We start from the raw sequence: 14514 nt of genomic DNA on the forward strand, positions 1-14514 counted from the left end.
CCAAAACGAGTATGTGAAATATATCTGCTTAGAACTTCGGTCCATAAGGTTCTGTCATCTAAGATGGTACGTGGTGATTGTTTTAAGAGCACGTTCAACTAGCCAACCATCCTCTATTGACGCTAATCAGAGGGAAAAATGGAAGGGGTCGCACACTTGGAAAAATGAAGATATCGACCAAAGAAAGATAAGGGTCACGGAGGGCGTGAAAATGTAAGACTCCTCAGGCCTTGGCACTTTATACCACCGAGATCGGAAAAAAACACGAGTTGGCCACGGGAGGTCAGACATGATAGGTAAAAGAGAGGAGCTTGGCATAAGTACGTGGAAGCAATGCAAGCAATCAGCTAAGGGCCCCGTGGTCGCCAACCTACGCTCCCCCCAAAATTGTGCGAGTTAATATGAAAGAATTTTCGTCGTTATTTCTCATAGTCACATGCAGATACTCCCATAAATATTAGGTCAGTCTGATTTTTCACACACTTTCATTGCCTAGTTATTCGTACACTATAATGATGAAATGGCGTATGGCTTTTAGTGCCGGGAGTGTCCGAGGACAAGTTCGGCTCGCCAGATGCAGGTCTTTCGATTTGACACCCGTAGGCGACCTGCGCGTCGTGGTGAGGATGAAATGATGAAGACGACACATACACCCAGCCCCCGTGCCAGTGAAATTAACCAATTAAGGTTAAAATTCCTGACCCTGTCGGGAATCGAACCCGGGACCCCTGTGGCCAAAGGCCAGCACGCTAACCATTTAGCCATGGAGATTTACTGCACTAATGTATGGTTTCCTACTAGCTCTTCTCCGAAAGAACTCGTTCCTTCGCAGTGCTCTCGCACGGTTTCAGTACCCACTTTCTTTCCACACTCCTCTCAAACAGCTGCTTCCAGTTTCGGAGCACTAATTTTCGGATTTCGTTTCCCATTCTGAAGCATAACCGCTCCTCTCGTTCAGTCAGCTTTCTTCGTCTGCCTGTTTGGGGAACTGAAACAATTCTGCCTTCATTTTCGAATCGTCTTATTATATCTCCAATTGTTTTTTCTGGTTATGTTAAGCATCTGCGATATCTTTCTATGCGATTTACCTCGAGCATGATGGAATATCACAACCTGGCGTTCTTCAAACTGGTATTGTGTTGTCTTTTGCACCAGTCCGCAGCACTGCAGCAAATGTTTCGGCACGACGTGTCTCGCGGCATTCTGCCCTGTCTCTGTCAATGAACACAGCGGCAATCCCGACCTTTGAGGCGTGTCATTTCACCCATGTGCATAATGCCGTTTCTTTTACAGCATACTGTACATCAATGCTCCTTTTCGGCCTAAGCAAACAATTGTAGTTTCATTACTTGGACACATTTGGTTTCACACTCTGCTCATGGGTGCGTTATTGTCATCACTTTTTCGCAGATTTTATCAGTGGCCGAATATTTATCGGAGTGACTATAGCTATTTTGTAAGTAGGACGCTATCAGACCCGAGTGACCAGCGCGCGCATACTCGAGCTTGTGCTCTTACCCACCTTGTTTGCTGTCATGCTAACGTTGCGATACAATGTCCCGCATCCACATCTATAGAGGCAGTTGCGCCACAGGAATCGGCGCGAAATGGCGCAAGAAATTGCTTTATGTGTTTTTAATGTTGTGAATCTTATCTCGTGAATGGGCATAGTGAACTTTTTAGCCAGAGACTCCATTGCTTCCCTCCTTTTGTCTCTGTTTTTATATTCGGTAGACATAACATCCCGAAGACAAGGGAGGGTGTGTGAATCCTCAATAATTTTTAGAGTAGTTTCCATCGCAAAACAATAGAACACGAAACACAACACCAACACTTTTTTTTTTTTTGCTAGCTGCTTTACGTCGCCCCGACACAGATAGGTCTTATGGCGACGATGGGACAGGGAAGGACTAGGAGTGGGAAGGAAGCGGCCGTGTCCTTAAGGTACAGCCCCAGCATTTGCCTGGTGTGAAAATGGGAAACCACGGAAAAACATTTTCAGGGCTGCCGACAGTGGGGTTCGAACCTACTATCTCCCGAATACTGGATACTGGCCGCACTTAAATATGCCTATGCAAATACGGTAACTGTATATAAGAACACCATGTAGAATGTAATTGTATACTTGTATATTATAATTTTAAGTGGTGATGGAGGCACTTTTGTGTATGTGGGGGCTATGCCCTTTCTCCATTCACCATCCCTAAATTGTAACTACAATTAGTGGAAAATAATAATAATAATAATAATAATAATAATAATAATAATAATAATAATAATAATAATAATAAGCGACTGCAGCTATCGAGCTCGGTGGCGGCTATCCGCACACTGACATCGGCGTGTCCCGGGACTTTGTCTCGCGACACGTCCAGACTACATCATGTTGCGCAGCATTTGTATCATGTGTCCCATTTCGAATGGGAGACCTGCGACATGCAACTTTTGTATCGCGACAGTCCCAAACACGGAAAAAATGTCGCAGGACATCTCTGGAACTTGTCGCGATACACGTGTTCCGCAACTTTGTCGCTTGGTATGTGCTAGCCCGTAAGATGCTTGTTCAAATGCATTATCATACTGCGATACAAAGGAGATGACAAAACTATTTGAAAGTCGAATACTGAAGACCTCATTTTTGAGGTTGAAAGAAAACCAGTCATTTTGGATTCAAGGATTGAAGCTTACGCAAAGTAGAAAAATTAAATTCTTGGAACAGATTTTTTTAAGAACTTTCTTCCAAAATTCGAAAAAATCGAATTAGAATTATTTTAAACGTATTTCATTAGGAATAATTATGTGTTAGCGTGCAACAAATATGAAACCGTCAGTAACCAAAGATTAACTAAAATAATTTGTAATAGATTCAAATTACAAGATTAGCAAAATAACGGACAATTGTACAAGATTTACTACGAAGAGAAAAACTAACCCCTATGACATGATTTACCTCGGTGTGACGACCAATTTTTCTTCTGCTGGGAAACGCTTGTTTAGTCTTGTGTCGTTTTCAGTTATATCTTCTTTTATGTAGTCACGCAATTCCTAAAATGACGATTTCGACATGCGAAGATAATTGAAAACTTTACTGTCATTCTCGCTTAGATCGCAACAATGTACACTGACTGACAGAGCAAATGCAACACCAAGAAGGAGTGGTTCGAAAGGGATGAAAGTTGGGCACGGACGAATAATTGATGTTTATTTCAAACCGATATGCAGGTTACACAATGCGCACGGCATCGACTCAGTAGGATGTAGGACCACCGCGAGCGGCGATGCACGCAGAAACACGTCGAGGTACAGAGTCAATAAGAGTGCGGATGGTGTCCTGAGGGATGGTTGTCCATTCTCTGTCAACCATTTGCCACAGTTGGTCGTCCGTACGAGGCTGGGGCAGAGTTTGCAAACGGCGTCCAATGACATCACACACGTGTTCGATTGGTGAGAGATCCGGTGAGTACGCTGGCCACGGAAGCATCTGTACACCTCGTAGAGCCTGTTGGGAGATGCGAGCAGTGTGTGGGCGGGCATTATCCTGCTGAAACAGAGCATTGGGCAGCCCCTGAAGGTACGGGAGTGCCACCGGCCGCAGCACATGCTGCACGTAGCGGTGGGCATTTAACGTGCCTTGAATACACACTAGAGGTGACGTGGAATCATACGCAATAGCGCCCCAAACCATGATGCCGCGTTGTCTAGCGGTAGGGCGCTCCACAGTTACTGCCGGATTTGACCTTTCTCCACGCCGACGCCACATTGGTCTGCGGTGACTATCACGGTCAGAACAGAAGCGTGACTCATCGGAGAACACGACGTTCCGCCATTCCCTCATCCAAGTCGCTCTAGCCCGGCACCATGCCAGGCGTGCACGTCTATGCTGTGGAGTCAATGGTAGTCTTCTGAGCGGACGCCGGGAGTGCAGGCCTCCTTCAACCAATCGACGGGTAATTGTTCTGGTCGATATTGGAACAGCCAGGGTGTCTTGCACATGCTGAAGAATGGCGGTTGACGTGGCGTGCGGGGCTGCCACCGCTTGGCGGCGGATGCGCCGATCCTCGCGTGCTGACGTCACTCGAGCTGCGCCTGGACCCCTCGCACGTGCCACATGTCCCTGCGCCAACCATCTTCGCCACAGGCGCTGCACCGTGGACACATCCCTATGGGTATCGGCTGCGATTTGACGAAGCGACCAACCTGTCCTTCTCAGCCCGATCACCATACCCCTCGTAAAGTCGTCTGTCTGCTGGAAATGCCTAGCATTCTTAGCTATACACGTGTCCTGTGGCACACGACAACACGTTCTACAATGACTGTCGGCTGAGAAATCACGGTACGAAGTGGGCCATTCGCCAACGCCGTGTCCCATTTATCGTTCGCTACGTGCGCAGCACAGCGGCGCATTTCACATCATGAGCATACCTCAGTGACGTCAGTCTACCCTGCAATTGGCATAAAGTTCTGACCACTCCTTCTTGGTGTTGCATTTGCTCTGTCAGTCAGTGTATAATATAATCCATCATCTATTCAGTCGAGAAACAGACAGAGTGTTTTCGCATTTTTCTAACTCATTAATAGAGCAAGGAGAAATAATTGATCATAGGACGCCAAGCGACTTTTTTGTTTGGCTTTACGTCGCTCCGACACAGACGGCGACGATGGGACAGGAAAGGCCTAGGAATGGGAAGGAAGCGGCCGTGGCCTTAATTAAGGTACAGCCCCAGCATTTGCCTGGTGTGAAAATGGGAAACCACGGAAAACCAACTTCAGGGCTGCCGACAGTGGAATTCGAACCCACTATCTCTCGAATGCAAGCTCGCAGCTGCGCGCTCCTAACCGCACGGCCAGCTTGCCCGGTCAAGCGACTATCCATGTGAATTGAGCAATTCTTCACAAGTTGCGCCATCAGTTGCGCGGTACTTAAATCCTACTAGCGCTCAATATAGCCGCTCGTGTAATGTGATGCAGCCATGAAGCGAACCTCGGTCACTTACTGGAAACCAATTTTGGGCTAACGCCGGACAGGCATTTCTACCGCAATCAAGTCAAGAGCTGTCTGTATTTGGATGAGGATTAAAGGTCGATAAGTGATAAGGTTGGAAAGACATCACGGCATGCACTGATTTAGCTCAATGTTAGTAAGTATTGCCTGTCCCGTCGGAAAGAGGATACTATACACCAGTGGCGTGCACAATGAACCCCAGACCTGCTGGGATTAATAACTTTGCATTAACATTTTCTTACTATTCCTTAGAACATTTTTTTCTTAAAAAACTGCGAACATCTAAGCCAAGCGCAGTACAGTGCAGCTGTCTCGACAATCCGCTCACACTACCGCAGTTCAGCTTCTCCAGTGAGCCGGCGCGAAAGAGAGCTACCCCAGCGAAATTTAAGTCGCTTGGATGACGCATGCACTTGAAGCTTCCTTGTCCTGGGCTATGGGCCCTCCCCCGACAGCAATTTACGGTGACAGGCCAGCTAGCTTAGGTAAGGCATGTTAATGTTAATACTTGACACTGGAAGTGTTCAGCGCCGCACGCTAGAGGCTACAAGAAAAATATCGACATGTTAACAGCATAGCCACTTGGACACCGTCTTGCTAATAAAAACAGAACCAGTTTATGAAATCAATTGTAATACAGAAGAATATATTTTATTTTTGGATTTAGGAATGTACAAAGTTTTTCGAGCAATTCATTGATGGCACGTATAGAATATGTTTTCCGATAGCACAGAAAAATATTTAGGTTGCCCAGTATGAACACAGAGTTAAGCGCGAAGTAAAATAATAATGTATTTGGTTGTCTGCGATGGTGGTATATCGTGAATTTTTGTAGTTTTCCTCTTGGATTACAGGTGAAGGTTTCGCGAGTTCTCTGGCATTCTTCGTTAATATAACGTGTGTTATACGTCGTGACGAATATTTTCCCTCCTTTGTCGTTGATGTGCGTACACTCAGTAAGCGAGTGAAATAATAAAACTTCGGCGATGGTAAAATGCCAGTTAAATTTTGCTGATTCCGTTTAGGTTAGGCTTTTTAAGTTAAAAACTAATAGTCGCAGTGTATTTTTGTGAAAACCATGACTGTACATTCACGAAAAGTCACCGGGTGAAACTAAGTAGATTGTTTTAAAACAGCAATAGATTAAGTTATGATGGTGTTGTAGCTGCCGTGAATATCAATCTGGAAATATGTGCGAATGGGTGGTTGAAAATACTCTTTAAGACCTTTCTCACGTAGACCTTTCCTCGAAAAATGCAGCCTTATAAAATGGTAATGTTCACTGTACAGAGTGTAGTGGGGGCTACGATTGCTTACATTTAAAAAACATTTTTTGCAGCTGGGGTAACGAATGTGTTCACTGTACGCCACTGCACAGTAGATTACAGCACGAAACAGGGATCCGTGTTATTCCATTGCATGATATTGCGGAGAAGATCGGAAACAGTAAAGAGAATTTATCAAAGCTTGTCTGACTGTTAATCTGATTGGGAGTCCAATGATTTGGGCGATTCACACTGAACTAGTCGTAAACAAGAGAAAAGATCCTATATCGTAAGAAGTCAGCTTGTAAAAGATCCGTGTGACATATTTAACGTTTACCTGACAAAATTAATCAAAATCCAGCAATACATCGTCTCTCTGCCATTTGGTAGGGTAAAACGGCACACCGAAATTAATATGCAGGCAGTCTAAATAGCGTTAAATAAAAATCTATACACACGGTAGCTGAAGCCATATTATTTATATAGTACAAAGGAAGACACTGTTTCATTAAACGGATATTCTTCTCAAGTATACGAAAAGTTTCGAACGATCTGCTCAATGTCGCACCGACACAGATAGGTCGTATAGCCGTGGCCTTAATTAAGGTACAGCCCCGGCATTTGCCTGGTGTGAAAATGGGAAACCACAGAAAATCATCCTCAGGTTTCGAACCCATTATCATGCGAATGCAAGACTCAAACCGTACAGGCACTTGCTCGGTTTTCTTCAAATACAAGTAGTTGTAAATTTCTAACAGTATGTGCAGGTGCTGGAGCGTTATGCAGATAGCTGTAAAATGGCGCCGATGAAAGAATCGAATCACCTGCTGTGCTTCGATACATGTGACAAATCTACCAAAGCACGTGAACACGACCGAGTGCAGAAAACTTTACGAAGTACAGCTGGCAAGGCCACACTTAGCTGACTACCGGTGGCAGGATAACGGACAGTAACACCGGTAAGGTAACTTGTCTGCTTTCAAGCATCCCTCGTTTGTACGAGTTGCATATTCACATGGATAATGCGTTAAGTCATCCCTCCACTTTCCTCAGATCAAAGCACGAAATAGGGATCAGTGTTATTCCATTCCAGAATATTGTGGACATTATGCAGTTCTGTGCACTCGGCTCTGAAACATCTCCGATATTCCCATGCCCGTTCTCCAACGCAATGCTAGTGGTCCGACAAAACAACCCGTGGCATTTCATAAGGTACGAACATTTTTAAAACCAGTGGATTGATGCTAGAGTGTCGACATCCAGATCCCAAACCCGACAGACGTAGTCGGACTTTCGACGGGCATGTCGCAAGATGTCGGCATGTACAATATCTCTGGTAACCCATTTGGCGTTCACTGAACAAAATTAATTACAGCCTCAGTCACAGGTCGCCCAAGAGGGATCAGTGTCCTGCTTTCTGCTAGATTTGTTCTTTGTTACCAGTATGGTTATTGCTGTAAATATTATATATGTAGCTTACTGAATCTTATTTAATAATTTTCTATAAATGATTATGCATGTTACTGCAACATTATATATGACTGTATGATATATTTTGAGTATATAACATCCTCTACAATTAGTTGTTACTGTTAGTTTCTTATTTGCGTTTTTATGTTCTTGTCTCTTTGTAATTTTCACTATTAGACTACAGAAATTGGAGCACTGGTCTGTTGTACACTGTGTTAAATAAATACATAAATAGAGTAAAACGGAGTGTCGAAGCTGACAAGGAAGTAGCCTATCTAGATGGCTTCGAATTAAATTGAACACAATAGCTGAGGCCGCGGACACACAATCCAGTTCTGCTCCGCCACTGTGTTGAGTCTTTAGTTCGTTTGCTTGTTTCTCTTCGTTAATCGTTGTGCTATTAAGGAATTTACTGAAACGGAGAAAAGTAGGCCATGTGCTTATTGCATGGTTATAATTACAGACAATTTAGAATCAGCAAAAATGATCTTACCACATGGATTTGTTTGAATTTTTTTTAAAAATTGTGTATCTGTTTTACGTCGCACCGACACAGATAGCTGTTATGGCGACGGTGGGATAGGAAAGGTCTAGTGGGAAGGAAGCGGCCGTGGCCTTAATTAAGGTACGGCCCCAACATTTGCCTGCTGTGAAAATGTGAAACCACCGAAAACCATCTTCAGGGCTGCCGACAGTGGGGTTCGAACCCACTGTCTCCCCGAAGGAGAAAACGAAGAAGTGCAAAGGAAAATAATTTATGAAAGTTATGTAGTAGAATTTAGTGAAATGAAATGAATTGGCGTATGGCTTTTATTGCCGGGAGATCCCAGGACGGGTTCGGCTCGCCTGGTGCAGGTTTTTTGATTTGACATCCGTAGGCGACCTGCGCGTCGTGATGAGGATGACATGATGATGAAGACAACACATACACCCAGCCCCCGTGCCAGGGAAATTAACCAATGATGGTTAAAATTCCCGACCCTGCCGGGAATCGAACCCGGGAGCCCTGTGACCAAAATCCAGCACGCTAACCAGTTAGCCAAGGAGCCGGACAGAACTTAGTGTTACCATATTTTAATAATGTGTCTTGAAGCGTGTAGAAAAGTTTTTAACTTAGTTTGGTTGTATTTATTATCAACGAAAGTAATTGTTCTATATTATATATTTGGTATGTTAGTATTAATATTCAATTATAAATTATTTGTTTACTGTACTTATTATAGGTAATGAAGTAGTGAGAATTGTAAATCATGATTGCATACCTGATGAGGCTCAATTGGTTGTAGAACAAGCAATATTTCGCGCAAAGAAACGGTCTAGAGAAGAGCCTCGTTCTCCATTCCTCAGATTTAATCTGAATAATTTCAAAATTTGCATAATGAAGGATATGGACTTGTAACACACATTCCTCAGTTCGCACATATTGAACATTCAATGTACTGTGGAAGGAATAAGGAGCATGAAGTGCAGAAAGAACCGAAGTTAGAATCAGAAATCATCTCAATGAAGAATTGTTGAAAATGTTTGACGGAAAGAGCTTTCTCCTTTCAGATGACGACACAGACGACAAAATGTTTAATTTATCCAGTTTAGCTAGGGAAATCTTGCTAGAAAGAACGTTGTTTTTCGTTGACAATACATTATTATGGGTGTAAGCAGTCAATTCGCCCAACTATACACGATACGCGTGGACCTGGGAAGCAGTGTATTTGCACGCAGTGTCTGTGAAGGCAGGTTCAGGAAATACGAATGACAACTTTTTACAAGGAAAACGAAGAAATATAAGAAAATGAGCTACACTTACATTTTGAGTCTATCCCGCTGGAGATGAGGAACTGTTATAACGTTAGACACAGAACAAACACTAGCACTGCAGGGTGGAATAACAAAATCAATAGTAACACTGGAAGGCCTCACCCAAGAATAAGAGATCTCATCACCTGCCTGAAGCTGAAGCAGAGAATCCAGATCATTCAGATATTGGGAAGAAATAAAAGACAAGAAAGTGCTTCAAAACGGATGAAAGAATTCCTCGAAGCACGAGGAGGTACAATGAGGATGGCAATCTGGAAAGGTTTTTGGACATAGGCCTAATGTCATTTGTCCTCAGAATGGAGTAAGCGTGTCGTTCGTTCAAAAAAGCATACGAGGTAAAAAAGAGTATATTATTAGCAGTACGTATTTAAAATTATGACTAATGTTATAGACAGTTATAGATAATTATCATCCTAAATTAATGCGTGAATAATTAGCAGTAAAATCGACAAACTCCTTAAAAAGTGCAAACAACAAAAAGAAGCTACTTATGGAACTAGGTCTTCATTATTTTAAAGGCAGAGTACGCTTAACTGTGGGTCTTCCGACCGCATCATGTGCGGAGCCACCTCGAAAACAAGCGAGGTGCTCTGAAAACGGGGACACGCACTTGCACTAGTAATTACAGTACAATACAGATGTTTTATTTTACAAAGGCTTATCTGTAAGAAATAGTGTCTGCAGTGGAGGCACATTAGGACTATTAATGGGGTGTCCGCAATCGCGACGACACCGCTGAGGTTAAACGATTCTTCTTCTTCTTCTTCTTCTTCTTCTTATTATTATTATTATTACTATGAGCTCACGCGGCAGCGCGCCGTGCTCTCACTGCTGGGTTCCGTAGTTCAAATCCCGGTCACTGCATGTGAGGTTTGTGCTGTACAAAGCGGAGGCGGGACAGATTTTTCTCCGGGTACTCCGGTTCTCCCTGTCATTATTCATTCCGGAAACACTCTCCAATATCATTTCAGATTTCTTCCAGTCAAAACCAAAACAGTTCTACAGGCGAGCGAGGCATTCAACTGCTACCTGAACGCTGGCAGAGAAGGTCATAGAGAGTGGAGGTGAATACATTGAGTGATTGTGAGTTGCAGTGCGTGACAGTGACAGAAAAATAAAATATAAAATATAAGAACCGCACGAACTTATGCATCGACCCATTATTATTATTATTATTATTATTATTATTATCTGTCTTTCTTTATTCTTTTATCGCCCGGACTTGGTTTTTCCCTCGGCCTCACCGAGGGATCCCACATGTACCACCTCAAGGGCAGTGTCCTGGAACATGAGACTTTGGGTCGGTGATACAACTGGGAAAGAGAATCAGTACCTCGACCAGGCGGGCCCCATGTGCTATGCTGAACATAGGCCGTATGGGGGATGAGAAGATTGAAAGGGATAGACAAGGAGGAGGTAAGGAAACGGCCGTGACCTTAAGTTAGGTACCATCCCGGCATTTGCCTGGAGAAGTGGGAAACCACGGAAAACAACTTCGAGGATGACTAAGGTGGGAATAGAACACCCCTCTACTCAGTTGACCTCACGAGGCTTGACTGAACCTCTTTCCAGCCCTCGTACCACTTTTCAAATTTCGTGGTAGAGGCGGGAATCGAACCTCCGGGGGTGGCAGCTAATCACACTAACCACTACACCATAAAGGCGAATATTATTATTATTATTATTATTATTATTATTATTATTATTATTATTATTATTATTATTATTACACAGCGGAGTCCGACACATATGGGAACGGGCCTTGTCGGATTACAGCCTATTCAATGATAAAGGTTATTTAAGTGAAAGCGTTTAATTTATTGAAAAAGAACCAATAATGTGTGCTACTAAGAATAAAGACATTTTATTTGATGGCCAGCAATTTATAACCATGATTAATTTCTGTAAAGTCCATCTTCTACATAAAAGAGTTAATGTTTGCAAGTTTTTTAAAGAGGTTTTTGGAACTTTCTCTTGCAGTCTCCGGAGCTCGTTGAGTCGGGCAACAGAGACTCTACCGTACTTTTCAAATCGTTCGGATACATCCTGAATAGCATTTTGTGTGCTCACTGCATACCTAAAGCACAAGTTGAATATTTACAATGCAAACGCACGGGTATTATCTTAGTGGTGGAGCCAGTTTGTGACGAGAATTTTTTGAGAACTGTACTAGAATTGTAAATCCAACTCGTATGGTTCCATATCGCCTAAACCGAATAATTCGATTACGATGAATCACTCGACTCTTCTATCTACATGTATGGTTGTAGTTACACGCATATCTGCGCCGATTACGAGTGGCCTTCAATAACGAAATTAATCTGAAATGAGGTGCGCTCTCTCAGTATTGCATTGGACAAACCATATGGAAATATACGCAATCGCATAGCTGCGATAGGCAAGACACAAAGAAACTTTGGTCTCATCTTCACGATAGACTGTTATGCCTTTGAGTGTTCAGTCTGCAATCCTCTGTGATTTACTCAGAACATCCTAAAGAATCCATTTCCAACTGGCTCCGTGCCCTCGCCTAAATCTACAGTTATTTTGACACTTCTACAGTACTCTATTATTCTTCTAGGCCGCCTATCCTCTCCCATTCGCCTCGCATGACTCCACAAGCGAAGCCGTCCACATGCCCAGCTTCATCCATCGAGTTTAATAATAATAATAATAATAATAATAATAATAATAATAATAATAATAATAATAATAATAATAATAATAATAATAATAATAATAATACATTGTAAATAGAAAATAATTTAAGAAAATATTTGATGGTAAATTTTCAGAGAAAGCTGGGAAGAAAATTGTTTCGTGTGGTCCTAAAATTACCTAATCGAATGAATGGATTATTGAATCAATTAATGAAGATGATGGATGATATACTGCGTTTACAGTTTTTCAGAGATGCCGAGCTGTCGAAATAGTGTAAACCTATCGATACAAGGCTATGGCGTGTTAAAAGCCTCTTCAAATTCCACCGAACTGAGCAGAGATCGGGCTCTCCGACTTGGAGTCCGGATTACTCAGCCCGCTGAGTCTATTGTTATTCAAAAACTAATTTCAAAAAAGGGCATAAGAGAAAAGGAATGTGAATTTCGACACAGCAAGACTCCTATCGGCGATTCTTGCCACAGGATATGGCAATAGATAAGATTACGATCGCCTCAGATAAAGGTTGCCGGGTACACGGATACCAAGACACATCATTGGTTGAGCCCACGTCAAGCTGTTCAGTCATGAGTCCACTGTCAGTGAGTGTTTATTTGTGAGGATTTACAGCATTATGGGAAACTTTGGCTCCAGATCCTCCAGGATGCCAGGCAAACAGAAGAAGAGGTGGAGTGGACCCAAGAAAAGTGGCCCTAGGGATGCACGAAGTCGGCCTCCAGTTAAACCACTGCCTAGACCAAGAGATCTGGAGAAAGAAGCCTTGGAGGAACTGAGAACTGCTCTCGACAAAGATCTGAAAACCTTCATTCTCGACAACCTGCTACTGTCCGTCCAGTTCTTCCAGAATTTCGAAAGGTGAGTCCTAAGTTTTCTTTTCTGCCAGTCTGATACGATGAAAACAAATTCGTTTTGACGTTCTTAGCGGGCTCTACTTAGACGTTGCTCACCTGACATCAACTAGAGCAAAATACTAGCATAATCAACCATACACCTCGCTTAGTTCATCAACAGGAGTGTAAATAACAACATGACATTTCAGATTTCTCCCACAACTTCGGATACGATTTGCACGGAATATATTAATTTATGAGTCCTAATTTTTCGTAACTCTAATACCTACGATAAAAACCTCAGAAGCCTATCCAATAAGTGTGCGTGTCGAACCTCTGTCCCTTTTCTCTACAAGGACGGGTACGAAGTGAGATGAATCGCCGTAGCGAAGTTTTTTAGACCAGATGTCCTTCCTGATGTCAAGTTCATCAGTGGAGTTAATGAGATGACATGATAAAAGTATGACAGTGGGAAGGGAGAGGTTCGATTTCGGCCAGGTCAGGGCTGACGGCTGGTTCGATGTCCACTCAGCCTACGTGATTACAATTGACGAGCTATCTGACTGTGAGATAGCGGCCCCGATCTAGAAAGCTAAGAATAACGGCCGAGAGGGTTCGTCGTGCTGACCACACGACACCTTGTAATCTGCAGGCCTTCGAAATGAGCAGAGGTCACTTGGTAGGCCTTGGCCCTTCAAGGCTGTTGCACCCATGGAGTTAGTAAATAATACATTAGAGGTAGCAGCGGCTCCGTCTGCGAGAGAATCACTGTAGCGAGTGGAGCATGTTGAAATCTCAGCTGTTTGGCAAAAAGCTCCCTTCCAGTGTGGATACTGATATGGTTTAAAATTCTTACATGTAAACATTATCAGAGACTACAGTATAGTTGTGATTCTTCTGTCCAGTACAAAAGAAAAGCCCAAAAAGAGGAGAAATCCGTGATAAAAAAGGACGGTGTTCAGTTGCGATTATCAATTTACTGTTCATTTGAGGTCTTCAATCAACAAGACTATATTTCACTGTCTTTTGTGCAAGTGGCCAGGACTTCCTACATAACTCAGCCCAACATTCTCTGTCGTATGAAACGAATGAGGGAATTTTTAGGCCTAAAAGCGTTGGCGAGATTTTGGGAAAAACTAGACAAAATATTATTATCGCTGGTTTTTAAAAGTGGAAATATGACACCCGGTTGTGGTTTCAGTCTATTATGCCGTTTTTCACTTAGATTTTCCTGAAAAGTTTGATTTGCTTCGAGATTTTAAGTTGAAAATGACTTCCTTTAATGGAAAAGGAGAATGGTAAATTATATGATTTAAGGGAACTGAAAAAAATACAGTTTATTGCTCTTGTATACAGTCCTACATGCATTTAAAGAAATAATAATGAACATAAAACACTCAGATGTTCACATGGTGTTGCACATCTAGTCTTTACATTATAATATCTAGTAATG

The 14514-nt window shown here is 42.8% G+C and overlaps 2 protein-coding genes across 3 annotated transcripts in view; one reads left to right on the forward strand and one right to left on the reverse strand.

The window, feature by feature from the left end:
* r (carbamoyl-phosphate synthetase 2, aspartate transcarbamylase, and dihydroorotase rudimentary) overlaps positions 1–14514 on the reverse strand; it is a 394723-nt gene that overhangs the window by 129944 nt on the left and 250265 nt on the right. The window lies entirely within an intron of this gene.
* Positions 12783–14514, forward strand: part of LOC136884702 (uncharacterized) — a 49393-nt gene continuing 47661 nt past the window's right edge. Inside the window, exon 1 of the mRNA XM_067156982.2 lies at positions 12783–13086. Within this exon, the coding sequence (XP_067013083.2) occupies positions 12845–13086 (242 nt within the window). The 5' untranslated portion in view covers positions 12783–12844. The remainder of the gene's footprint in view (positions 13087–14514) is intronic.

This window comes from Anabrus simplex, chromosome 13, assembly GCF_040414725.1.
Source record: "Anabrus simplex isolate iqAnaSimp1 chromosome 13, ASM4041472v1, whole genome shotgun sequence".
NCBI classification, from domain to species: Eukaryota; Metazoa; Arthropoda; class Insecta; order Orthoptera; family Tettigoniidae; genus Anabrus; species Anabrus simplex.